The sequence below is a fragment of the Lithobates pipiens genome, unplaced genomic scaffold (genome assembly GCF_037356315.1).
Source record: "Lithobates pipiens isolate NorthernLeopardFrog02 unplaced genomic scaffold, aLitPip1_a1.2 Scaffold_30, whole genome shotgun sequence".
NCBI classification, from domain to species: domain Eukaryota; kingdom Metazoa; phylum Chordata; class Amphibia; order Anura; family Ranidae; genus Lithobates; species Lithobates pipiens.
This window is the reverse complement of record NW_027507791.1, coordinates 37,886,988-37,912,998: the sequence shown is the minus strand read 5'-3', so window position 1 is coordinate 37,912,998 and position 26,011 is coordinate 37,886,988. Positions and strand designations below refer to the sequence as shown.

The following is a 26,011-nucleotide window of genomic DNA, read 5'->3' as shown; positions in this document are numbered from 1 at the left end:
ATCCTGAGAGCTCCTAGACCTCTGTGCCCCAGAAATCCTGAGAGCTCCTAGACCTCTGTGCCCCCAGAAACTCCTGAGACCCCTGTGTCTCCAGCAATCACTGTGTCTCCATTAATATACTATCTTCACACAATTGGGTGGGATCAGGGCACACTCTCTGCGCCCCGAGCCCATCCTATTTTGAAGCCTATTAGAGCCTCTGGCTCTAATCAGGTGCTTCAAAAAATACCACCCCCTCCCACCCCCGCCATAGGAATCCATGCGCCCGGTGTCCTGAAAGGGGCCAGGCACATGGATGGGGAGGGGGGGGCGGCGCCCGTGCGCCCACAGTGCACGGGCCGCCACTGTTCTAACCCCACCCCACTTTATAGTTGTCATGAATTTTCCCTCTCTTCCTGTTTTGGTGACAACCCAACATTCAATATTCACCCCTCACGTTCATTTCCGGTGACGTTGGTGATCAGGGCCACTAGAGAGCGTGAATTTGCCCGAACGGGTTACACTGACGGCAATAAAGACCCTACAGGTGTTCTAACCTCACCCCACTCTCTCCAGTTTCAAAGAGAAAAAGTTCTCCCTTCAGTTATACTTTCAGGAAGCAAAACAGAAAATGGAATGTGTTTAGTAAAAGTTTCAGAATGGCGTGTCGAAGCCGACGGATCAAAGTCCTCTTGGGGGTGGGAAGATACTTTAAGGCACTGAAACTTCTTAAAGGGACATGCAACGTCCCGTCTTCCCCAAGACTACATCTCCCATAATGCCCGCTGCCAGGCAGGTTGTTGTCTTTGGCACCAGCGGCAACCTCGCAGGTGAACAGCTGGGGGTGGGCGGGGCAGGTACACCGCATTACATAAAAACAGGTACAGCGTGTTCTGTACTCATCCTGCGAGTCTGGCCTCATTCCAGGGAATTGTGGGTAATCTCTGCGCTCTGCCACTGTTTTGTAGAGTGACAGCTCCGCACACAGAAGGATTTACTCACCGATGTCACACAGGTGTTCCCATGCCGTGCAGAGGATTTGGGAATGGTAGAGCGCTGGAAAGGTGGAGCCCCTCGTAAACCGCATCCCCCGGATCTCCAGGACTGATTGGTAACCGATAAGCAACATTTGCTGCAATATACAGGTAATTGTCTGACCTTTTGCACCGTGCCTCATGCACTGCGCCCGCTGCCGGAGAGTTCTATTTCTATGTGGCGGGGTTGATTTATTAGGGGCTCATTCACGCTTGTGCGCTAAATCGCACGCTGTCGCGACACATGCCAATGCACCTGCTTCCTATGCAGTGTGTTGGGGTGAGAATGGCGTCCAATGCACTGTACAGTAAAGCGCAACGCAACGTAACGCGGCGCAACGTAACGCAGCGCAATGTAACGTAGCGCCACGTAATGCAGAGTCACGTAACGCAGTGCCACGTAACGCAGCGCCACGTAACGCAGCGCAACGTAACGCAGTGCAATGTAATGCAGTGCCACGCAACGCAGCGCCACGCAACGCAGCGCCACGCAACGCAACGCAGAGCACCACCATCCACTGTGATGTGTTCCGTTTTGAAAATAGGTCATGCCCATTTTTTTATATCCGCGCCATACATCGTGCCCATTTTTTCCACCAGTCGTAGCGCATCGTGTTCTGAAAACAGGGTCGTGCCCATTTTTTTTTATCCATCGTAGCGCATCGTGTTCTGAAAACAGGGTCGTGCCCATTTTTTTTAATCCATCGTAGCGCATCATGTTCTGAAAACAGAGTCATGCCCATTTTTTTTATCTGTTGTAGAGTGCCATGCTCTGAAAACAGGGTAATGCCCATTTTTTCCATCCATCGTAGCGCATCGTGTTCTGAAAACAGGGTCATGCCCATTTTTTCGATCCATTGTAGCACGCCGCGTTCTGAAAACAGAGTCAAGTTAATTTTTTCTATCCATTGTGGCACGGCGTGTTTTGAAAATAGGGTAATGCCCATTTTTTTCATCCATTGTGGTTCACCACATTTTGAAAACAGGGTCATGCCCATTTTTGCAATTCATTGTGGCACGCCACGTTTTTGAACCATTGTGGTGTAGCACATTTTGAAAACAGGGTCATGCCCATTTTAACACCCGTTGTGGCACACCACGCTTTTAAAATAGGGTTATGCCAAGTTATTACATCCATCGTAATGCACCGTGTTCTTAAAACAAGGTCATGCCCATTTTTACCATCCATTGTAGCGCGCCATGTTCTGAAAACAGGGCCATGCCCATTTTTTCCATCAGTGGTAGCGCATCGTGTTCTGAAACAAGGTCATGCCCATTTTCTCCATCCATTGTAGCGCATCGTGTTCTGAAAACAGGGTCAAGTTAATTTTTTCTATCCATTGTGGCACGCTGTGTTTTGAAAATAGGGTAATGCCCATTTTTTTGATCCATTGTGGTGCACCGCATTTTGAAAACAGGGTCACGCCCATTTTTTCAATTCATTGTGGTACGCCATGTTTTGAAAACAGGGTCATGCCCATTTTTACCATCCATTGTAGCACACCGTGTTCTGAAAATTGTGTCATGCCCATTTTTACCATACATCGTAGCGTGCTGTGTTCTGAAAACAGGGTCATGCCCATTTTTACCATCCATCGTAGCGCACCGTGTTCTGAAAATTAGGTCATGCCTACTTTTTCCACCCGTTGTGGCGCGACGTGCTTTTTGCAAATAGCCTCATGCCCATTTTTTCCACCCATCGTGCCCACTGCATTTTGGAATTAGGGCAATGCCCGTTTTTTCCCATCCATTGTGACTCGTCACGTTTTGTAAAGAGGGTCATGCCCTTTTTTCCACCCGTTGTGGCCGTAGCATTTTGGAAATAGGGCCATGCCCATTTTTTATGTCTGTTGTGGCGCACCGTGTTCTGAAAATAGGGCCGTGCCCATTTTTTGCCCCCCTTTTTTTTTTCTTCTTTGGCAGCCCGATCATATTTAATAATCCTGTAGTATGAATGGGGCCCTAAAGCAGTGGACCACTGCGATCGTCCATTCACATGCCAGAAAAATGTGTGCGTATTTATCATTCCTTTTAGAGCCCATTTACATCTTTGCGTTATGGTAAAGTGCGTATTACCGCAACGCATGTGACATGCGACACTGCGTTGCAGTGCCATTTATGTCTAATGGCGTGCTAACACACACGTGTTACAGCGCATCACAACACACAAAATTTGAGGCACATCCAATGGGATTTTTCGGTACATTGGCAGCCTATTACAATGCAACGCATGTTAACGATCGACCTTTCGCACGTTAACGCACCACGAAAATGTCAATTGGTCCTTACGCTATTTGGGCATTCAGTATGAACACACGTCCACCTTATTTACTAATCTAAGTGAACCACCTCTATCCCTTTAGTATATCAACCCCACCAGCATATTAAATACCCACATGGGTCCATCGATCGTAATCCATCGCACACACTCATTGCCGAGTAATCAGCTGCGGAAAGTCAGCCGTCTGAAGCAGGAAGCTGAAGCTATATCAGTGAATTTGGGAACAATGATTGGCTGCAATGGGCTACTGCATATTGCATGTATATATGTAGTTTACAAATACAAGCAATATAAGTATCTGAATGTGATTTGGTATCAGCCTCTTCCAGTCTCTGTACAGCAGGGCCTAGACTGTGGGGGGAAGGAGCAGCACAAGGAGCCAATCAGTACATGCGCTGACAAGAAGCATGCTGACAGGAGAAGAGAGCAGAGTGACAGAGAGATGAGCTCGTCACTGTGCTGCTTCTCCTTTCACTGTCCAGTCACAGGTTGGGGGTGCGTCCGGGATCACCTGAACACAGAAGAAGTGGGTTAAATGATGCTGCTCATCAGACTGAGGACATCTAGTGGCAGACAGAAAATATGGTGGGAGAAATCTCTGGATTGAGGGTGAATAATGCTGGCCGTTTGACCGAGGACATCTAGTGGCAGATTAAATGTACTGATGGGGGAAACTCTCTGGATTAAAGGTGAGTATTGCTGGACATCAGACCGAGGACATCTAGTGGCAGAATAAATGTATTGCAGGGGAAATCTCTGGATTGAGGGTATTGCTGGCCATCAGACTGAGGACATTAAGTGGCAGAATGAATGTACTGCGGGGAAACCCTTTGGATTGAAGGGTAGTATTGCTGGCCATCAGACTGAGGACATTTAGTGGCAGAATGAATGTACTGTGTGGGAATTCTCTTGATCGAAAGAGAATATTGCTGGCCATCAGACTGAGGTCTTCTAGTAGCAGAAATAATGTACTGCAGGGAAACTCTCTGGATTGAAGGTGAGTATTGTTGGCCATCAGAATGAGGACATCTAGTGGCAGAATGAATGTACTGAGGAGGGAAACTCTCTGGATTGAAGGTGAATAGTGCTGGCCATCAGACCAAGGACATCTAGTGGCTGGCCATCAGACATCTAGTGGCAGAATGAATGTACTACGGGGAAACCCTCTGGATTGAAGGTGAATAGTTCTGGCCATCAGATCAAGAACATCTAGTGGCAGAATGAATGTACTACTGGGAAACTGTCTGGATTGAAGGTGAGCCTTGCTGGCCATCAGACCGAGGACATCTAGTGGCAGAATGAATGTATTGCAGGGGAAATCTCTGGATTAAGGGCATTGCTGGCCATCAAACTGAGGACATCTAGTGGCAGAATGAATGTACTGAGGGGGGAAACACTCTGGATTGAAGGTGAGTATTGCTGGCCATCAAACCGAGGACATCTTGTGACAGAATGAAGGTATTGCTGGGGAAATCTCTGGATTGAGGGTATTGCTGGCCATCAGACTGAGGACATCTAGTGGCAGAATGAATGTACTGCGGGGAAACCCTCTGGATTAAAGGGGAATATTGCTGGCCATCAGAATGAGGTCTTCTAGTGGCAGAATAAATGTATTGCAGGGGAAAGCTCTGGATTGAGGGTATTGCTAGACATCAGTCTGAGGACATCTAGTGGCAGAATGAATGTACTGCAGGGGAAACTCTCTGGATTGAAGGTGTATATTGCTGGCCATCAGACCGAAGACATCTAGTGGCTGGCCATCAGACTGAGGACATCTAGTGGCAGAATGAATATACTGCAGGGCAAACTCTCTGGATTAAAGGTGAGTATTGCTGCCCATCAGACCAAGGACATCTAGTGGCTGGCCATTCGTCTGAGGACATCTAGTGGCAGAATGAATGTACTGCCGGGGAAAGCTCTGGATTGAAGGTGAATAGTGCTAGCCATCAGATCAAAGACATCTAGTGGCTGGCAATCAGACTGAGAATATCCAGTGGCAGAAAAGAAGTATTGTGGGAGGGAAACCTCTGGATTTAACCTAAATATTGCAGCAAAAGCTGGTTTTAATTTGTATATTCTCCTAGCAGCATGCTTCTTGTCAGCGCATGAACGGATTGGCTCTTTGTGCTGCTTCTTCCTCTCACACTCTGGCCCTGCTGTATGTGTAGGATGGTGCACCGCAGTGAAGAAGAGTTGGCACCAACCATAATTGTACCTTGGACTGTCATTATAACCGGAGGGTAACGCAAACTCCCTCCACCGTGTGCCATATATTACCTCTCTTTACAGCGGTGGGTAGGTGTGACAGCGGCCGTAATGGAAATCTGCAGATTTCAAGGGATTGCATCACCTTCCTGGAATTTCACTAACAGGTTTCATCTTATATAAGATTGTATTGTTTAGGGTTATTAGTATTATATTTACTTTTAATTTTTTACACCCACATTGCAGAAGCTGTGGTTTAATATGCTTATATTTTTTGCCTTTGCTGGTTTCCCAACTCCCCTCATTAATATGATAATAAAATAAATTTCCAATTTAATTCTACACCTTGTTTTAGGGTCTAGTAGACCCGGAGACCTCATTCGCCGGGTCTCTGTGCTTCTCTATGCATTGCAGGCAGACGGCGGCTAGTGGGAGGGGTCAGCAAGGGGGTGGCACAAAGCTCCATGAAAACACCAGAGCACCCTGCCTTCGGTAGGCCCCGATGCCGGGGTGGGAGGGGCTATGCAAATGTAAAAAAAAAAAACCTTGGTGTGTGGGTGTCTGTATGGAGGAGTGGGCGTTCCTAGGCAGGGTGCATTTGCATAGATATCGGTGTTCTGCCGTATAGTGTCCGGCCATCAAATAGTGTCCGCCCCGTACTGCGCATGCGCAGTACGGAGCAGAAGAAGCTTCGGAAAATCTCCGAAGCTGAACGGCGCCTGCGCCGTGAGTGGAGGTGGTAGCCCCACCATCCAAGCGGACATAGGGTTGTGAATATTAGAGGGCCCCTCGTGGGCGAGCTTCGCTCGCCACGCTTCGGGCTCGGCCTCGCTGCGATCGGCTCTTTTTTATTCCTACTCTATGTCCACTTGGATGGTGGGGATAGAACCTGGACTCACGGCGCAGGCACCGTTCAACCTCGGCAATTTTCGGAATCTGTGTTGCTGTGTACTGCGCATGCGCAGTACGCAGCGGACACTATCGGATGGAGGACATTATATGACAAGACACCGGCCGCGCCTGATGCTGAGCCTTCGCGATTGAAATACAATGAATGAAAGGGACGGGACAAGGCTGGGGAGAAAAGGGCTGGAAGATGCTGGGTGTCCTCCAGCCAGGAAATGAGGGCGGGGCTCTGTGTGGCTTGCTGCAGCTTCTAGTGCACGTTGTGAGAAGCTCACAGTGTGCGGTGAGATCGGAGCAAGCCGTTCCAGTCCAGGAGAGGAGCCGCTACGAGACTGAATGAGGCCGCAGAATCAGATTTTAAAGGGAATTAGAAGTGCGCGGCATGTGAAGCCTTACTGCAGCTCCAGTGCACAAAAACATTTTGTTTTCTAAACCGAAATCCCCCCGGGGCTGGAAAGACGCAAATTCCTCCGACTCTACGCCCCCCTCCCCCTCCCCCCCCAGATCCTTTTTTTAGCCCTCGCCTCCATCTTCTCTCCGCTTTATATAAACAAGCCGGAGTGCTTTATTTTTATCCGGAGAAATGTCAGAATGTCATTTATTGAAGGGAAAAAAAAAAACTTTGTTCACAAGATCGTTTACCCTCCGCCGAGCGCCAGAACCCAGCCGAGAGCAAATTGGTTTTATGCGTCACCTGAGGCTGGAAATCTGCTTCTCATTACCGCCGCGCTGCATGGAATGGTGGGGACGGCCAATCAGATTGGTGTCTGCCAGATAAGCCGGGCTCTGGTTGGCTGGTCAGAGTAATTAGAATGTTCTGGAATTGGGGGGGGGGGGGGGGGGGTAATTGGCAAGTTGGAAACAAAACAGAGATAAAAATACCCATAAAGACATACAGGATAGATAGAGAGATAGATAGATAGATAGATAGATAGATAGATAGATAGATAGATAGATAGATAGATAGATAGATAGATAGATAGATAGATAGATAGATCAATATAGATAATTAGATATATAGATAGATGGGTAGAGATATTTCTGTAAATATTTTCTTCTATCTTTTCATGTGACAACACTGAAGAAATGACCCTTTGCTACAATGTAAAGTAGTGAGTGTACAGCTTGTATAACAGTGTAAATTTGCTGTCCCCTCAAAATAACTCAACACACAGCCATTAATGTCTAAACCCCTGGCAGCAAAAGTCAGTACACCCCTAAGTAAAAATGTCCAAATTGGGCCCAAAGTGACAATATTTTGTGTGACCATCATTATTTTCCAGCACTGCCTTAACCCTCTTGGGCATGAAGGTCACCAGAGCTTCACAGGTCACCACTGGAGTCCTCTTCCCCTCCTCCATGATGACATCACAGAGCTGGTGGATGTTGGAGATCTTGCGCTCCTCCACCTTCCATTTGAGGATGTCCCACAGATGCCCAATAGGGTTTAGGTCTGGAGACATGCTTGGGCAGTCCATCACCTTTACCCTCAGCTTCTTTAGCAAGGCAGTGGTGGTCTTGGAGATGAGTTTGGGGTGGTTATCATGTTGGAATACTGCCCTGCGGCCCAGTCTCTGAAGGGAGGGGATCATGCTCTGCTTCAGTATGTCACAGTACATGTTGGCATTCATGGTTCCCTCAATGATCTGTAGCCCCCCAGTGCCGACAGCACTCATCCAGCCCCCAGACCATGACACTCCCACCACCATGCCTGACTGTAGACAAGACACACTTGTCTTTGTCCTCCTCACCTGGTTGCCCCCACACACGCTTGTCACCATCTGACACCAAATACGTTTATCTTGGTCTCATCAGACCACAGGACATGGTTCCAGTAATCCATCTCCTTAGTCTGCTTGTCTTCAGCAAACTGTGGTCGCACACTGTCTGCATCTATCTATCTAGCATACAACAAAAACAATTTCCACCAGGTTTGCATCCAAAACAGGCAAATTCTGTTTACCAATTTCTTCTTTTAATCCATGGAATTGGTAATCATCTTACTCAGCCTTCACTGTGTAGACAGGATGACAACTAACAGCAGGGTGGAGTAGATACTGCAATACTTACGAAACATTAGACCTTGGAGGAACCCTGGTGGAGAATGATGGCTGCTCTAGAGGAACCTAAGGGTCTCATGGAATACTGGTTGGGAATAGATGGACTTCCTGGGGTTCTCCGATTGTAGCCCAGGGGAGTGGGTGGACATTTATCTGTAACTCCCAGTGTATGGTTATCAAGCTCCACCCCAAACACTTGCAAAGATGTGGAGCTTCAATGGGGGAAAAATTCTCATCCTTACTCACCGACCTTTACATGTGTTTGTGGAAGAAGCTCTGTGGATTTTTCGGTGTTATATCCTCGTTAACAGACTGGTCAAATGGACAGACTTTGACATCACTCAAAGTGTCAAAGGAAGTCAATACCTAAAGCATCCCAATTGCGGGTAATCTACAAATTAAGTTCATAATCATTTACATAATCCTCAAGGTCCTGCAGAATTTCTAGTGGTCCCTGCCAAGTCAAAAGAAATGATCAATATAGAGATCATATTGGTAGACATGGTTGTTAAAGAGGATATAACACCGAAAAATCCACAGAGCTTCTTCCACAAACACATGTAAAGGTCGGTGAGTAAGGATGAGAATTTTGCCCCCATTGAAGCTCCACATCTTTGCTAGTGTTTCCAGTGGAGCTTGACAACCATACACTGGGAGTTGCAGATACATGTCCACCCATTCTCCTGGGCTACAATCGGGAAACCCCCAGAAAGTCCAGCTATTCTCAACCAGTGTTCCATGGGACCCTTAGGTTCTTCTAGAGCAGCCATTCTCAACCAAGGTTCAATTGAACCCTTAGGTTCCTCTAGAGCAGCCATTCTCAACCAAGGTTCAATCGAACCCTTAGGTTCCTCTAGAGCAGCCATTCTCCACCAGGGTTCCTCCACGGTTGGCCAGGGGTTCCTTGAGCTGTGGCTAACTCTCCTTACATCTGATGGTGCCATTCGGTTCCTCTAGAGCAGCTACTCTCAACCTGGTTTCCATGTAACCTTAGGTTCCTCTAGAGCAACCATTCTCAGCCAGGGTTCCATGGAACCCTTAAACCAGCTATTCTCAACCAGGGTTCCATGAAACCCATAGAGCAGCTATTCTCAACCAGGGTTCCATGAAACCCATAGAGCAGCTATTCTCAACCAGGGTTTCATGAAACCCTTAGGCCGCGTACACACGCGGGGACTGTTCGCCCAACTTTGTCCGCTGAACAGTGTTTCGGCAAACAGTCCGCTCGTGTGTGGGCTTTCAGCGGACAGTTTCAGCGAACAGTCCGCTGAACAAGGTTTTTCGGAAATTCCGAAAAACTGTCCGCTGAAACTTTGTTTCAGCGAACAGTCCGCCCGTGTGTAGGCTTGTTCGACAAACTAAGTTCCGCGCATGCTCAGAAAGGATTTACACGCCGAAAGTTATAATGCAGTGTATAGGACGTCGTATTTTTCGTCCCGTCGTACGTGCCGTTCACGTCATCGCGCACGGTTTCAGCAAACTGTTCATTCGTCGTGTGTGGCCATGTCCGTCCATGCTAATTTTGAGCGGACTGTTTGCCGAAACTGTTGGACGGACAAAGTTGGGCGAACAGTCCGCGCGTGTGTACGCGGCCTATAACTTTCCTGCAGACTAAATAATAAACACTGATTTTGGTTATTTTCACTAAAGAAATTAGCAAATTTATGAAGAAAGATTATTTCTTAGCAAAATTTTAACAGAAACACTTTTTATTTTTTTTTTTACATTTTCTCTTTTTTTTTTTCTTTAGTTAGCAAAAACCCCAAAAACCCAACGTAATGGACTTCCCCGGTGACATCTGATGGACTGGTTCTAGTAAGGGTTTCCCAGAACCAGAACTTTTTTTTAGGGGTTCCTCAGGGGTTCCTCAGGGGTAAAAAGGTTGAGAACGGCTGATCTAACGGCTGTTTTAAATATATACCATAGTTTGTGGGCTCTATAACTTTCCTACAGACTAAATAATAAACATTGATTTGGGTTATATTCACTAAGGAAATGTAGCAAATTTATGAAGAAAGATTATTTATTTGCAAAATTTTAACAGAAACACGTTTTTTTTTTCAAAATTTTCTCTCTTTTTTTTTTTTTCTTTAGTTAGCAAAAACCCAACGTAATGGACTTCCCCAGTGACATCTGATGGTTCTAGTAGGGGTTTCCTAGAACCAGAACTTTTTTTAGGGGTTCCTCAGGGCTTTCTCAGGGCTTCCTCAGGGGTTCCTCAGGGCTTCCTCGGGGGTTCCTCAGGACATCCTCAGGGGTTCCTCAGGGGTTCCTCAGTGCTTCCTCAGGGGTTCCTCAGGGGTTCCTCAGGGGTAAAAAGGTTGATAACGGCTTATCTAACTGGTACAAATCCTACTTCCGTCTTTGATTGAGAACCACACTGCACCATTCCAATGGACTGTGGTCATCAATGACCCTGGAATAGTATCAGTTTGTGAATGGAGATCCGGCAACATTCGTTCTTCATATGAAACAATCAGTTACACCATTTGTATCAAATATGAGCTTGTTCTATTCTGTAACAAATTGTTCAGAGGATATCATACTTTGTATCTTTTTTTTTTTTTATCACCCTCAGCCCCTGGGGATGGTATAATACATTGTCTGAGACGTTGAAGATCCCACCACACCCGGGTTTCTTGTGAGGACACGTTAGATAATTGTCAGAATTGTTCCGGGAGGGTGTCACCTCAACCGACGTTCCCACTTCCTGAGAAACACACAGCCCTATGATACCATCGGCAGGGATATCCATGCTGTTGCTCGGGGTGCCCATCATGACGCAGAAATAGTGTGCTCAATAACTGTAAACTGGAACAGACATACTCTGGAAAAAAAAAAGTCTAATTCCCTAGTGCCCAATGTATGTGAGGCCCGGGGCCACCCACAGACAGTAGTCTTTTCCTTGCCTAGGTGTTTACTCAGATCATTGAAGGAAAATTCTTAGATGTGATGACTGCATTAGTTTCCTTTTCAGGCATTATTTTCTGTGTTTTCACCTGGTGATCCAGCCAGTGAGTCTGTTGTTTTTCAAAAGAACAAGCTTTCCTGCACAGGAATAGTTCCCCATCATTGGTGTCAATGGGAGGAATGGAGCCCCATCATTGGTGTCAGTGGGAGGAATAGTGCCCCATCATTAATGTCAGTGGGGGGGAATAGTGCCCCATCATTGGTGTCAGTGGGCAGAATAGTGCCCCATCATTGGTATCAACGGAAACAATAGTACCCCATCATTGGTATCACTGAGAGGAATAGTACCCCATCATTGGTATCAACTGAAGGAATAGTACCCCATCATTGGTATCAACTGAAGGAATAGTACCCCATCATTGGTATCAACTGAAGGAATAGTGTCCCATCATTGGTGTCAGAGGGAGGAATAGTATCCCGTCATTGGTATCAATGGTAGGTATAGTGCCCTATCATTGGTGTGAATGGGAGGAATAGTGCCCTATCATTGGTAAAAAAAACGGAAGGAATAGTGCCCCATCATTGGTGTCAGAGGGAGGAATAGTATCCCGTCATTGGTATCAATGGAAAGAATAGTGCCCTATCATTGGTGTGAATGGGAGGAATAGTGCCCCATCATTGGTGTCAGAGGGAGAAATAGTATCCCATCATTGGTATCAATGGAAGAAATAGTGCCCTATCACTGGTGTGAATGGGAGGAATAGTGCCCCACTCAGTAGTAACTCCCAGCTCTTCTGATCCCCCATTCAGTAGTAGCCGCCAGCTCTGCTGATCCCCAACTCAGTAGTAACCCCCAGCTCTGCTGAACCCCCACTCAGTAGCAACCACCAGCTCTGCTGATCCTTTGCTCCGTAGTAACCCCCAGCTCTTCTGATCCTTTGCTCAGTAGTAACCCCCAGTCTTCTGATCACCTACTGAGTAATAACCCCCAGTTCTGTTGATCCCCAGCTCAGTAGTAACCTCCAGCTCTTCTGATCCCCCACTCTATGCTGATCCCTCACTGAGTAGTAGCCCCCAGTTCTGCTGATCCCCTGCTCAGTAGTAACCCTCAGCTCTTCTGATCCCCCACTCAGTAGTAACTCGCAACTCTGCTGATCCCCCACTCAGTATAAACCCCCAGTTCTCCTGATCCTCTTCTCTCTCCGGTCCCGGCTCACCTCCCACTATATTACTCCCTCGCTGCACACTACATGACACATCTCATTTCTCCTGCTCCGGTCCCATAGCTCTGCTGATCCTTTGCTCTGTAGTAACCCCCAGCTCTTCTGATCCTTTGCTCAGTAGTAGCCCCCAGTCTTCTGATCCCCTACTGAGTAATAACCCCCAGTTCTGTTGATCCCCAGCTCAGTAGTAACCTCCAGCTCTTCTGATCCCCCACTCTCTGCTGATCCCTCGCTGAGTAGTAACCCCCAGTTCTGTTGATCCCCAGCTTAGTAGTAACCTCCAGCTCTTCTGATCCCCCACTCTCTGCTGATCCCTCACTGAGTAGTAGCCCCCAGTTCTGCTGATCCCTCACTGAGTAGTAGCCCCCAGTTCTGCTGATCCCCTGCTCAGTAGTAACCCTCAGCTCTTCTGATCCCCCACTCAGTAGTAACCCGCAACTCTGCTGATCCCCCACTCAGTAGAAACCCCCAGTTCTCCTGATCCTCTTCTCTCTCTGGTCCCGGCTCACCTCCCACTATATTACTCCCTCTCTGCACACTACATGACACATCTCATTTCTCCTGCTCTGGTCCCATAGCTCTGCTGATCCTTTGCTCTGTAGTAACCCCCAGCTCTTCTGATCCTTTGCTCAGTAGTAGCCCCCAGTCTTCTGATCCCCTACTGAGTAATAACCCCCAGTTCTGTTGATCCCCAGCTCAGTACTAATTTCTCCTGCTCCGGTCCCCCAGCTCTGCTGATCCTCTGCCACTCATTCCTCTCTCTCCGGTCCCTGCTCACCTTCTGCTATAGTGTTCCTATGTGTGCCGTCTGCTAGTTGCTCTGCTCTGCTCCGGACCCCGCTCACCTTCCTGCTGCTCCACACCAGATGTGACATCTGCACCAGACACTCCCAGAATATATATATACACATGAACTAGAAGTGCAGATGGCTTCTTTCTGGTTTGCTTGTTGGTTTCCCAGTGCATCCTGGGATATCTCATACCTGCAATACCTCCAAAACAAAGCAAAGCTAAAGCTACACAAAAGCCTCTCAAAAGGTGCAGGTGCTGTAAGCTAGCGTTGTCATAGACTTCTATGGAGGCTTTGGAGATGCTTTGAAGCTCCAAGAAAGTGACATGGGGGATCATTTTGGAAACAAAGCAAACACACCGTGTGACCAGGACTGTAAGGTAACCATTATTATTAATGACAGGAGCTTTGATTGGCATTCAGAAAAAAATGTGTCCGATGTCACATTTTGAAGCAAGTGTAAAGGAAGCCTTCTTGGTGCATTGGAAACCCATTCATTTCAATGGGCTGCACTAGTGCAATGCACATCACTGTGTGTCAATAACGCATTTTAAAAATGTGCGCGGGCCCCGGAAGCCATTTATTAGTTACAAAACAGAAATAAAATGATATCCATTCCATGACAATTTTCTGTTATGTCTGTAACGCTCAGTGGAGTTTTTTATTGCGTTGTCCGTCGCATAACTGACAGTGACCTTGTCACGTGATCTGCACCCCCCCCCCCCCCCCCACACACACACACACTTCGCACCCTCTTCTGTGTGCAAAGTTCAAATTCCCTTCTGAAGAAATCAGGAATGACAGAAAGAGGAGGAGGAGGAGGCCTCTGTCACCCAGACAGGACCCGTCACTGGGACATGGCATGTTGGGTGGCCGGGCCACCGCAGGGTAAGGTGACGTCAGCCGCGTGCCTAGATATTACCAACCGATCACTGTGACTTCATCTTCCCTGGTGATCTCCACAGATATCACATCCAGCATACTGCATGATTATCGACCAGCACTCTTTCCTTGTAGCACTGGGGTTATGGGTTCAACTGTACTGACTGCATGGAGTTTGTTCTCCCTCAAGTTCAGTGATTCTCAACCAGGATTCCGTGGAACCCTAGGGTTCCTCCAGAGGTTGCTAGGGGTTCCTTCAGCATTGGGCAATTTCTTCCTCTCAGATAAGTTCCCACGGACACCATTGATCTTTTTAGCTATCTGTAAGGAGGTAATTCTTCCCAATGACCACAAGTGTAAGGACCATTCTTCCCACTGATCATCACACTAATGTATCACGAGTTGTAGATTTCTCATTTTTAGCAGGGGTTCCTCGAGACCGGAGAACTATTTCAAGGGTTCCTCTGTGTTGAAAAGGTTGAGAAAGGCTGGTCTAGTTGCTCTGTGTTCTCTGTAAGCACTGAGGTTGACCAGGGTAGAAGACAGCAATTCTATCTCTACCAATGAAGGCCGAGGAGGGCAAATGCTGGACCGCATTCCCACACACACTCAACGTCATTGACACCGACAACCCACCCATCCAGATTCCTCTATCATTCACAATCTTTTTTAGGGGACACAACGTTTCACCAAACCTCCTCAACCAGACCCATAAATCCTCGGGGGCGGGGTAAAGACTCATTCCTTGTCAGGAAAATAACATTCTTAACCACTTTCAGCCCCGGACCATTGTGCTGGTCAAAGACCAGACCACTTTTTGCGATTCGGCACTGCGTCGCTTTAACTGACAATTGCGCGGTCGTGCGACGTGGCTCCCGAACAAAATTGACGTCCTTTTTTTCCCACAAATAGAGCTTTCTTTTGGTGGTATTCAATCACCCCTGCGGTTTTTATTTTTTGCGCTATAAACAAAAATAGAGCGACAATTTTGAAAAAAACGCATTATTTTTCACTTTTTGTTATAATAAATATCCCCCAAAAATATATAAAAAAAACATTTTTTTCCCTCAGTTTAGGCCGATACGTATTCTTCTACATATTTTTGGTAAAAAAAAATCGCAATAAGCGATTATTGATTGGTTTGCGCAAAAGTTATAGCGTTTACAAAATAGGGGATAGTTTTATGGCATTTTTATTAATAATTTTTTTTTTTTTACTAGTAATGGCGGCGATCAGCGATTTTTATTGTGACTGCGACATTATGGTGGACACATCTGACATTTTTGACACATTTTTGGGACCATTGTTATTTATACAGCAATCACTGCTATATAAATGCGGCCCTCCTGCTCTGCAGTTTCAATGTTCCTGCGACATTCCTGCTCTGCAGTGTTAGTGTCCATGTGGGACTCCTCACAGCCAGCAGAAACTTCTCTGTCTGGATACATGCCATCTCTTCCTGCATTCCCATGATCTTCATCTGATGAGTCGGGGACACTCAAGGGAGATTCCATTTCTGTAATGGCCTGCAGCAATCCGCCATTTCCCTCAACCTTCTCCTGAGATGACCCAGGCTGCTGGGGAGGAAGGGGGGCAGATACTGATTCAGACATGACAGATCCCTGAGACAGGGGTAGTACTGGGGCCACCATGTGAAGCCACTTCCTTACCCCCCCATCCATGCTGTCGCCATTGCTCTGGCATCCACTCTCTGGCTGGTACTGGCACAGGCACTTTCCTTCATTTGTTGGAAACTGTCCTCATTCTCACACTTTTCTCCGAACACACCACTGTTCTCCTTCAGAGAGGCGACCAACTTCTCCTGCTTTTTCAATGCCTCTTCCAGAGACTCCAGCTTGGAGACTTTCCTCTTACTATTTCCAGACTTACTGTGCAGGGATTTCTTTTTCCTGAGATCTTCTTTCATGACAGCAAGTTTCTGTTCCTCCTTAGCAATGCGGCGAAGTCTGTTCACCACTCCTCTTGCATAGGGACAGGCCCAGGGTCCATTGCAGCTTGAGCACATGGAGTAGGCCTCAGTACCTCTGGAGAGCCTCCGCCTTCATCTCCCTCCACCCACTGCATGGTGGCTGGGGGAGAAGCTTGCAGGACAGGCCCAGGCTTGATGTTTGATCCAACTGAGAGCAAAGCAGAGTGAGTCAACAGCACCTTGCAAAACAGCAGAACCTAGTGGAGAAGCTCCTCTGGTGCAAATATTGATGTGACTGGCTCAGTGTTCTCTGTACAGCACTGTGGTATATATCCAGGCATGTACTGGCCATCCGGACTACCGGGAGTTTCCCGGTGGGCCGATGGCTCAGTGGGCCACTCTGATGTAACGGGGGAAGGTGATGGGCCACTCTGATGTAAGGGGGCTGCTGATGGGACACTCTGATGTAAGGGGGCTGCTGATGGGACACTCTGATGTAAGGGGGCTGCTGATGGGACACTCTGATGTAAGGGGGCTGCTGATGGGACACTCTGATGTAAGGGGGCTGCTGATGGGACACTCTGATGTAAGGAGGCTGCTGATGGGACACTCTGATGTAAGGGGGCTGCTGATGGGACACTCTGATGTAAGGGGGCTGCTGATGGGACACTCTGATGTAAGGGGGCTGCTGATGGGACACTCTGATGTAAGGGGGCTGCTGATGGGACACTCTGATGTAAGGGGGCTGCTGGTGGGACACTCTGATGTAAGGGGGCTGTTGATGGGACACTCTGATGTAAGAGGGCTGCTGATGGGACACTCTGATGTAAGGGGGCTGCTGATGGGACACTCTGATGTAAGGGGGCTGCTGATGGGACACTCTGATGTAAGGAGGCTGCTGATGGGACACTGATGTAAGGGGGCTGGTGATGGGACACTCTGATGTAAGGGGACTGCTGATGGTACACTCTGATGTAAGGGGGCCATTGATGGGACACTCTGACGTAAGAGGGTGCTGATGGGACACTCTGATGTAAGGGGGCTGGTGATGGGACACTCTGATGTAAGGGGTGCTGATGGGACACTCTGATGTAAGGGGGCTGGTGATGGGACACTCTGATGTAAGGGAGTGCTGATGGGACACTCTGATGTAAGGGGTGCTGATGGGACACTCTGATGTAAGGGGGCTGCTGATGGGACACTCTGATGTAAGGGGGCTGGTGATGGGACACTCTGATGTAAGGGGGCTGGTGATGGGACACTCTGATGTAAGGGGGCTGGTGATGGGACACTCTGATGTAAGGGAGTGCTGATGGGACACTCTGATGTAAGGGGTGCTGATGGGACACTCTGATGTAAGGGGGCTGGTGATGGGACACTCTGATGTAAGGGAGTGCTGATGGGACACTCAAAATGTAAGTGGGCCGTTCTGGATGAAATCCAGGGCCAAATTTCTGTCCCAGCCCAGCCCTGTATATGTCAGAGCTATATAATTGTATAATAATAATAGTGTGTGATTGTTGGGGAACATTAGAGTGTAAGCTCCTCGGGTACAGAGACTGATGTGACTGGCTCAGTGTTCTCTGTACAGCACTGCGGTATATGTCAGAGCTATAAAATAGTATTTAAAATAATTATATTATAATACAAAAAATTATATTATATTATATATAAAAATGACTTAGTGATCTATGTTCAGTACTGCGGCATATGTCAGCGCTCTATATGGTAAAACAATAATAGTGTACGGCGGTGGTGCGACGGAATGGTGACCTTTGACTATAGTAACACTTATTATGACAATTCATTAGCACATCCTCCACCCTCCGGCACAGGTCAGAGGTAGAACCCATGTTTAGGGCCTCGGGGAAAGGTTGGGTCCCTGATGGGAATTCAGTGAAGTAGCTGAATGGTGAACGGTTGTTCTAGTGACAGCAGAAGTGTACACAACGGGTACGCAGCATGGGGTGCACCTCTCCGTCCATGAATGTAGAAGATCCTGTTTTTTTGCGCTCCTCTCCGGCAGGCAGGCGCGCCGCTGCGGGTTTGTCAACAAAGAGTCTAAGGGACGATGTGGGTCAGATGGCAGTCAACAGCATCCGTGAAAAGGCACCAGACTGTGTATACCCGAGCCGCCTCCACCGCGCCGCTCTACAGACACGCACCTCTAATCAGGCCAAGGTTCGCGTCATTCGGTTCAACTGGCACAACCAAAATACTGGATGGTGAGGAGTCTTGCCGTGAAGTTCTCAACTGGCAGTAGAAGACCAGTCCACCTAAAATTGATGTTTCGGTTATAGGTGGAATCTAGTGGGCGAGCCATCAGTTGCCTTCATATATACTATAAAAAGTATACTATACTATAAATATATACTATATTATAAAAAGCAGGGACGTCACCCTACCGACAAAGTGCCATCTATTACGGAACTTTTTCGGTAGGGTGATGTCTCTGCTATGGCAAAGCTATGGTTTTCCCAGTAGTAACCTATGGAGGTGAAAGTTGGACCATAAGGAAGGCTTCAACGCCAAAGACTTGATGGTCTTCAACCATGGTGTTGGAGAAAACTCTTGAAAGTCCCGTTAGACTGCAAGAAGGTCAATCCTGAAGGAAACCGACCCTGAATATTCACTGGAAGGACAGATCTTGAAGCTGAAACTCAGATACTTTGGCCACCTAATGCGACGAGAGGACTCTTCGGAAAAGACCCCGATGCTGGGAAACGTGGAAGGAAAAAGGAGAAGAGGAGGAAACAGAAAACAAGATGGATAGATAGCATTTATCGACACCACGAACACGAAGTTAAGCAAGCTCCGGGAGGACAGAAAAGCCTGGAGCACTATGGTCCAAGAGGTCACTAAGAGTCAGACATGACTAAACAACTGAACAACAACAACATACTATATTACCAAAAGTATTGGGACACCTGCCTTTACACGCACGTGAACTTTAATGGCATCCCAGCCTTAGTCTGTAGGGTTCAGTATTGAGTTGGCCCGCCCTTTGCAGCTATAACAGCTTCAACTCTTCTGGGAAGGCCGTCCACAAGGTTTAGGAGTGTGTCTATGGGAATGTTTAACCATTCTTCCAGAACTGCATTTGTCAGCCACTGATGTTGGACGAGAAGGCCTGGCTGGTAGTCTCCACTCTAATTCATCCCAAAGGTCTTCTACCAGGTTGAGGTCGGTCAAGTTCCTCCACCCCAAACTCGCTCATCCATGTCTTATTTGGACCTTGCTTGCTTTTTGGTAATATAGTGTATCAGTGAGATCTTCCCATCATACATCTTGATGGGCCTCAGGGTGCTCTCAGCTCCGGCTACTACTCTTAAAATTAGAGTTAGAACCCCTTCAGTTTATAAACTTAAAGTGGACCTGTCAATAAATTATATTTTTTCATTATATTATATTATATTATATTATATATGTTTTTATTATATTATATTATATTATATATGTTTTTATTATATTATATTATATTATATTACATATTTTTATTATATTATATCATTTATTTTATTGTATTATATATGATAGTATATTAACAATTTTCATTATATTATATTATATGATATTATATTATATTTTTTTATTATATTATATAATATGATATTATATTTTTTATTTTATAATTATTATATATTATTTTTTTATTATATTATATTTTTTCATATTATTTTGTTATATGATATTATATTATATATATTTTTAAAATAGAGTTAGAACCCCTTCAGATTATAAACTTAAGATAGTATATTACATTTTTTCATTATATTATATTATATGATATTATATTATATTTTTTCATTATATTATATAATATGATATTATATTTTTTATTTTATAATTATTATATATTATATTTTTTTATTATATTATATTATATTTTTTCATATTATTTTGTTATATGATATTATATTGTATATTTTTTTAAAATAGAGTTAGAACCCCTTCAGTTTATAAACTTAAAGTGGACCTGTCAATAAATTATATTATATTTTTTCATTATATTATATTATAGTATATTATATTATATATATTTTTATTATATTATATTATATTACATATTTTTATTATATTATATCATTTATTTTATTTTATTGTATTATATATGATAGTATGTTACATTTTTTTTCATTATATTATATTATATGATATTATATTATATTTTTTCATTATATTATATGATATGATATTATATTTTTTATTTTATAATTATTATATATTTTTTATTATATTATATTATATTTTTTCATATTATTTTGTTATATGATATTATATTATATATTTTTTATGGTAGGGGGGAGGGGGGAGACTGGGGAAATTCTTCCTCCTGCCTGCAGCAGGTTGACAGCAAAAAAAAATAAAAAAGTGACAAGGATTTTAACCCTTCCTGTTTTATCAAAAGCGAAATAATAATAATAGTAGTTAAAAAGGGGGTTCTAACCCTTCCTGTTCTGTTAAAAGGGAAATAAATATTTTTGGCCATTTGTACATATTATTATTATTATTATTATTAGTAATAATAATAATAATTATATAAATACATAGAGAAGAGTAAAGGGAAAAACCCCTTAACGACAATACAGGACTTTACAGGCTGTGTAATTAAATTTAAAAACAAACTTTATTACATACAGTATGTATAATAAAAGAGCTCACAGGTCACAGTGACCAAACAAATTACCCATTAAAAGATACAACCATGATAAAACAACAATCAGGTGTTGAGCAACTAGATGTAGTTGATGTTCACAGTGTAAAGTAACTTGTGCCAACGCGTTTCGCAGATCATATCGGGCTTCATCAAGAAAACGACGTAGACATCTGAAAAAAATATTATTTGACAATACATTACCACATAATTTAGTACACAATATACTGTATACAGACATCACCGTTGGAGTATAATAACAGCTTACCATCTATGAATATTGCAAATTTGTGTGTTCCCTGCAATTTAAAGGGGGCGACCCATAAATCGCAAACCAACCAATCCCCAACTAGATCAGTAGTAATATAAATACATAAAGTAATAATACGATAACAATGGTAATAATATAAGAATGATAATGATAATAACTATAAGTACATAAAACAATAATATAATAACAATAACAATAATAATTATATAAATATGTTTTGGCCATGTGTGCACATTATTATTATTATTATTATTATTATTATTATTATTATTATTATTGCTAAGAATAATAATAATATAAAAACATAAAATAATAATACAAGAATGATGATCATGATAAGAATAATAAGTACATAAAACAATAATATAACAACAATAATGATGATAATAATAATTATATAAATACATAAAATAAGGGTTTTTAACCCTTTCTGTTTTGTCAACAAAAATATTTTGCCCATGTGTGCATATTATTATTATTATTATTATTATTATTAATGATAATAATAATAATAATAATAATAATAATAAAATAATATTCATCTAAATACATTAAATAATATAAGAATGACAACTATGATAATAATTATAAGTACATAAAACAGTAATATAATAGCAATAATAATCATAATAATAATTATATGAATAAATACAATAAATAAGGAGTTTTTAACCCTTTCTGTTCTGTCAAAAGTCTAAATAAAATGTTTTGCCCATGTGTACACATTATGATAATAACTATAAGTACATAAAACAATAATATAATAACAATAACAATAATAATTATATAAATATGTTTTGGCCATGTGTGCACATTATTATTATTATTATTATTATTATTATTATTATTGTTAAGAATAATAATAATATAAAAGCATAAAATAATAATACAAGAATGATGATCATGATAAGAATAATAAGTACATAAAACAATAATAAAATAACAATAATAATGATAATAATAATTATATAAATACATAAAATAAGGGTTTTTGACCCTTTCTGTTTTGTCAAAAAGCTAAATAAAATATTTTGCCCATGTGTGCATATTATTATTATTATTAATATTAATAAAAATAATATTAATCTAAATACATTACATAATAATATAAGAATGGTAACAATGATAATAATTCTAAGTACATAAAACAGTAATATAATAACAATAATGGTAAAATAATAATTATATAAATAAATTAAATAAGGAGTTTTTAACCCTTTCTGTTCTGTCAAAAAGCTAAATAAAATGTTTTGGCCATGTGTACACATTATAATTATTATTATTATTGTTAAGACTAATAATAATATAAAAAACATAAAATAATAATACAAGAATGATGATGATGATGATAATAAAAATAATAAGTACATAAAACAATAATATAATAACAATACTAATGAAAATAATAATTATATGAATACATAAAATAAGAGGTTTACTCCTTTCTGTTCTGTCAAAAAGCTAAATAAAATGGTTTGGCCTTGTGTACATATTATTATTATTATTATTATTATTATGAATAATAATAATATCAATACGTAAAATAGTAATATGATAATAATAATAATAAAAACAATAATAATAAAAATAAAAATAATAATAATACAAACACATATAATAATAATTATAATAATAATATATAAAATAATAACAATGATGATAATATAAATAAAAAAAATAATGATATACTGCAAATATTAAATATATAAACATGTGTGGTAAACACTGATACAAAGAAGCACCTGCGTTTTTGAGTACAGCCACTCACTTCAATGGCGGGCTGTGTGCGGCATGTGCAGCTCGCGGGGCGCAGGCCAGTGCTGGGACGTGTAATGCTAGGTATATACATATGTGTATTTTGGCCCATGTGTGTGAACCCTCCACCTACCCACATGCACCTGGCGGTTACGCTCTGATCACACCTGTAGGCTTCTAGAACACACACGCTGGTAAAACGCGTATATTAGCATTGTGGTGGTGCGGTTCCATTAATTATTGACGCCCCCCCCCCCCCCCGAGGCGCGGTAATGCACTGTTATGCGTTGTGGCGGGCACGTTTTTTAGTGCCTTTTAGTTTGTAGGGAGGCAATGCACATGAGTAAGTGTCCCATAGACATAATAGAAAAGCGGGACTTTTCGCAGTAGAGGACGGTATTCCGTCTCGGATGATATTTGACGCATTCGGACATTTTATATACAAATATCTCTCAGCCAATTCCAATAAAAATATATATATATTTTTTTTTTCAAAAACTGCAAAATCATCCTTGTGAGAGCCGCCACGGCGCTGCCATTCCGGAATCCTGAGCACACCGATTTTCCGCACTGAATATGAAGCGTCCTGTTCTGCCTTCGGGAAGGATGGGGGTGGGGGTGGGGTGGGGTGATGCTGAATCCATGATGACCCAGAAAACTCCAACATCGCATGGCTGGTCCCCCCCGGGGAACGGAGCGGCGGTATTTAAAATTGCATTAGATTTGAAAGTAGCATTCTGGAGGGCTGCCTTCTGCCCGCTACCGTTTATGTACACTATTACCGCCACTCATCGGATGCTGCGCTTCGCCATCCATTTTTCATGAGCGCCGACCTGTGCATATATAGAAGAAAAAATTAAAGGGGAATTCCTTTATTTTCAAATATAGGAAAAAATGAAGGTGTATGAATGGCCGGCGTCGGCTTATAAATTATTTCCTTTTTTTTTTTTTGTGCGGCTGATGCTGCGCAAAGTTGAAAAGCCTCAGCTGCTTCCATCCAAGCCACACCCCCAATGCGTTGCGTCCTGCCCCGAGCACCAGATATAAGCAGCCCCGGTTACTCTATCCAAGCCACATCCCCAACACGTTACGTCCTGCCCCAGGGCACCAGATAAAATCATCCTCAGCTCGCTCTATCCAAGTCATACCCACAATGCATTGCGTCCTGACCCAGGGGGCACCAGATAAAAGCAACCTCAGCTCGCTACATTCAAGCCAGTCCATCCAAGTCACACCCCCAATGTGTTATTTTCTGCCCCGGGCATCAAATAAAAGCAGCCTCAGCTCGCTCCATCCAAGTCCCACCCCCAACGTGTTACGTCCTGCAAAGATAAAATCAGCCTCAGCTTGCTCCATCCAAGCCACACCCCCAACACAATTCGTACTGACCCGGGGCACCAGATAAAAGCAAACTCAGCTCGCTCCATCCAAGCCGATCTATCCAAGTCACACCCCCAACGTGTTATTTCCTGCCCAAGGGGAACCAAATAGAAAGCAGCCTCAGCTCGCTCCATCCAAGCCACTACTCCAACGCGTTACGTCCTGCCCGGGGCACCATATAAAATCATCCTCAGCTCGCTCCATCCAAGCTATACCCCCAATGTGTTGCGTCCTGCCCCTGGGAACCAGATAAAAGCAACCTCAGCTCATTCGATCCAAGCCAATCTATCCAAGTCATACTCCCAATGTGTTATTTCCTGCACCGGTGCAACCAAATAAAAGCAGCCTCAGCTTGCTCCATCCAAGTCACACCCCCAACGTGTTACGTCCTGCCCAGATAAAAGCAGCTTCAGTTCGCTCCATCCAAGCCACACCCCCAACACATTGCATCCTGACCCAGGGCACCAGATAAAAGCAACCTCAGCTCGCTCCATCCAAGCCGATCTATCCAAGTCACACCCCCAACGTGTTATTTCCTGCCCCGGGGCACCAAATAAAAGCAGCCTCAGTTCGCTCCATCCAAGCCACACACCCAACACATTGCTTCCTGACCTGGGGCACCAGATAAAAGCAGCCTCACCTCGCTTAATTTAAGTCACACCCCCAACGCGTTACGTCCTGCCCCAAGGCACCAGATAAAAGCAGCCCGGGTTACTCTATCCATGCCCCACGCGTTACGTCCTGCCCCGGGGCACCAGATAAAAGCAGCCTCAGCTCGCTCTATCCAAGCTCCACCACCATTGAGTTACACCCTGCCCCGGGGCACCAGATAAAAGCAGCCCGCTTACTCTAGCCAAGCCACACCCCCCACACGTTACGTCCTGCCCCAGGGCACCAGATAAAAGCAGCCTCAGCTTGCTCTATCCAAGCCCCACCACCAATATGTTACACCCTGCCCCGGGGCACCAGATAAAAGCAGCCCCGGTTACGCTATCCAAGCCACCCCCCCACGTGGTGCCTCCTGCCCCAGGGCACCAGATAAAAGCAACCTCAGCTCGCTCCATCCAATCCACACCCCCAACACATTGCATCCTGACCCGGGGCACGCTCGGAGACCACTTGGAGACACTCGGAGACCCTAGGAGACATGCAGCAACTCAGCATCTACGATTGGTTTCCGAGCATCCCCCCCACCTCTGGCCAAATGCGGTACTACACACCCCAGCGGCTTGAATCCTGCTCGTCTTGCAAGACAACGCTTGCAAACCGAGTCAGGTTTTTCTTTTTTTTTTAAATAGTTCGTATTGCGAAATGCTCATAAACCATGTTACTTACAATCCGAGGGTTCCACTGTATCTCATAGCTCCACCTCCTGCTCTCCAAGTACCACCCCAGAGGACCACCATAGCTCCACCTCCTTTCCTGCTCTCCAATACCACCTCAGAGGACCAACATAGCTCCACCTCCTGTCCTGCTCTCCAAGTACCACCCCAGAGGACCACCATAGCTCCACCTATTGTCCTGCTCTCCAAGTACCACCCCAGAGGACCACCATAGCTCCACCTCCTGTCCTGCTCTCCAAGTACCACCCAGAGGACCACCATAGCTCCACCTTCTGTCCTGCTCTCCAAGTACCACCCCAAAGGACCACCATAGCTCCACCTCCTGTCCTGCTCTCCAAGTACCACCCCAGAGGACCACCATAGTTCCATCTCCTGTCCTGCTCTCTAAGTACCACCCCATCAAGTGTC

General features: G+C 44.3%; 1 protein-coding gene across 2 annotated transcripts in view; it reads left to right on the top strand.

Annotated features, from left to right (window-relative positions):
- The first annotated feature begins 884 nt into the window (after positions 1–884).
- The window catches only part of NR1I3 (nuclear receptor subfamily 1 group I member 3), a 58,412-nt gene continuing 33,285 nt past the window's right edge, over positions 885–26,011 (top strand). Inside the window, exon 1 of one of the 2 annotated variants that reach the window (XM_077464029.1) lies at positions 885–1,124. Coding sequence is in view for 1 of the 2 variants with exons in the window: in XM_077464028.1 (XP_077320154.1) it covers positions 14,251–14,276 (26 nt within the window). In the remaining variant the exon portion in view is untranslated. Of the gene's footprint in view, positions 1,125–14,163; positions 14,277–26,011 lie in introns of those variants that run through there. The other variant, XM_077464028.1, reaches the window with a different exon arrangement.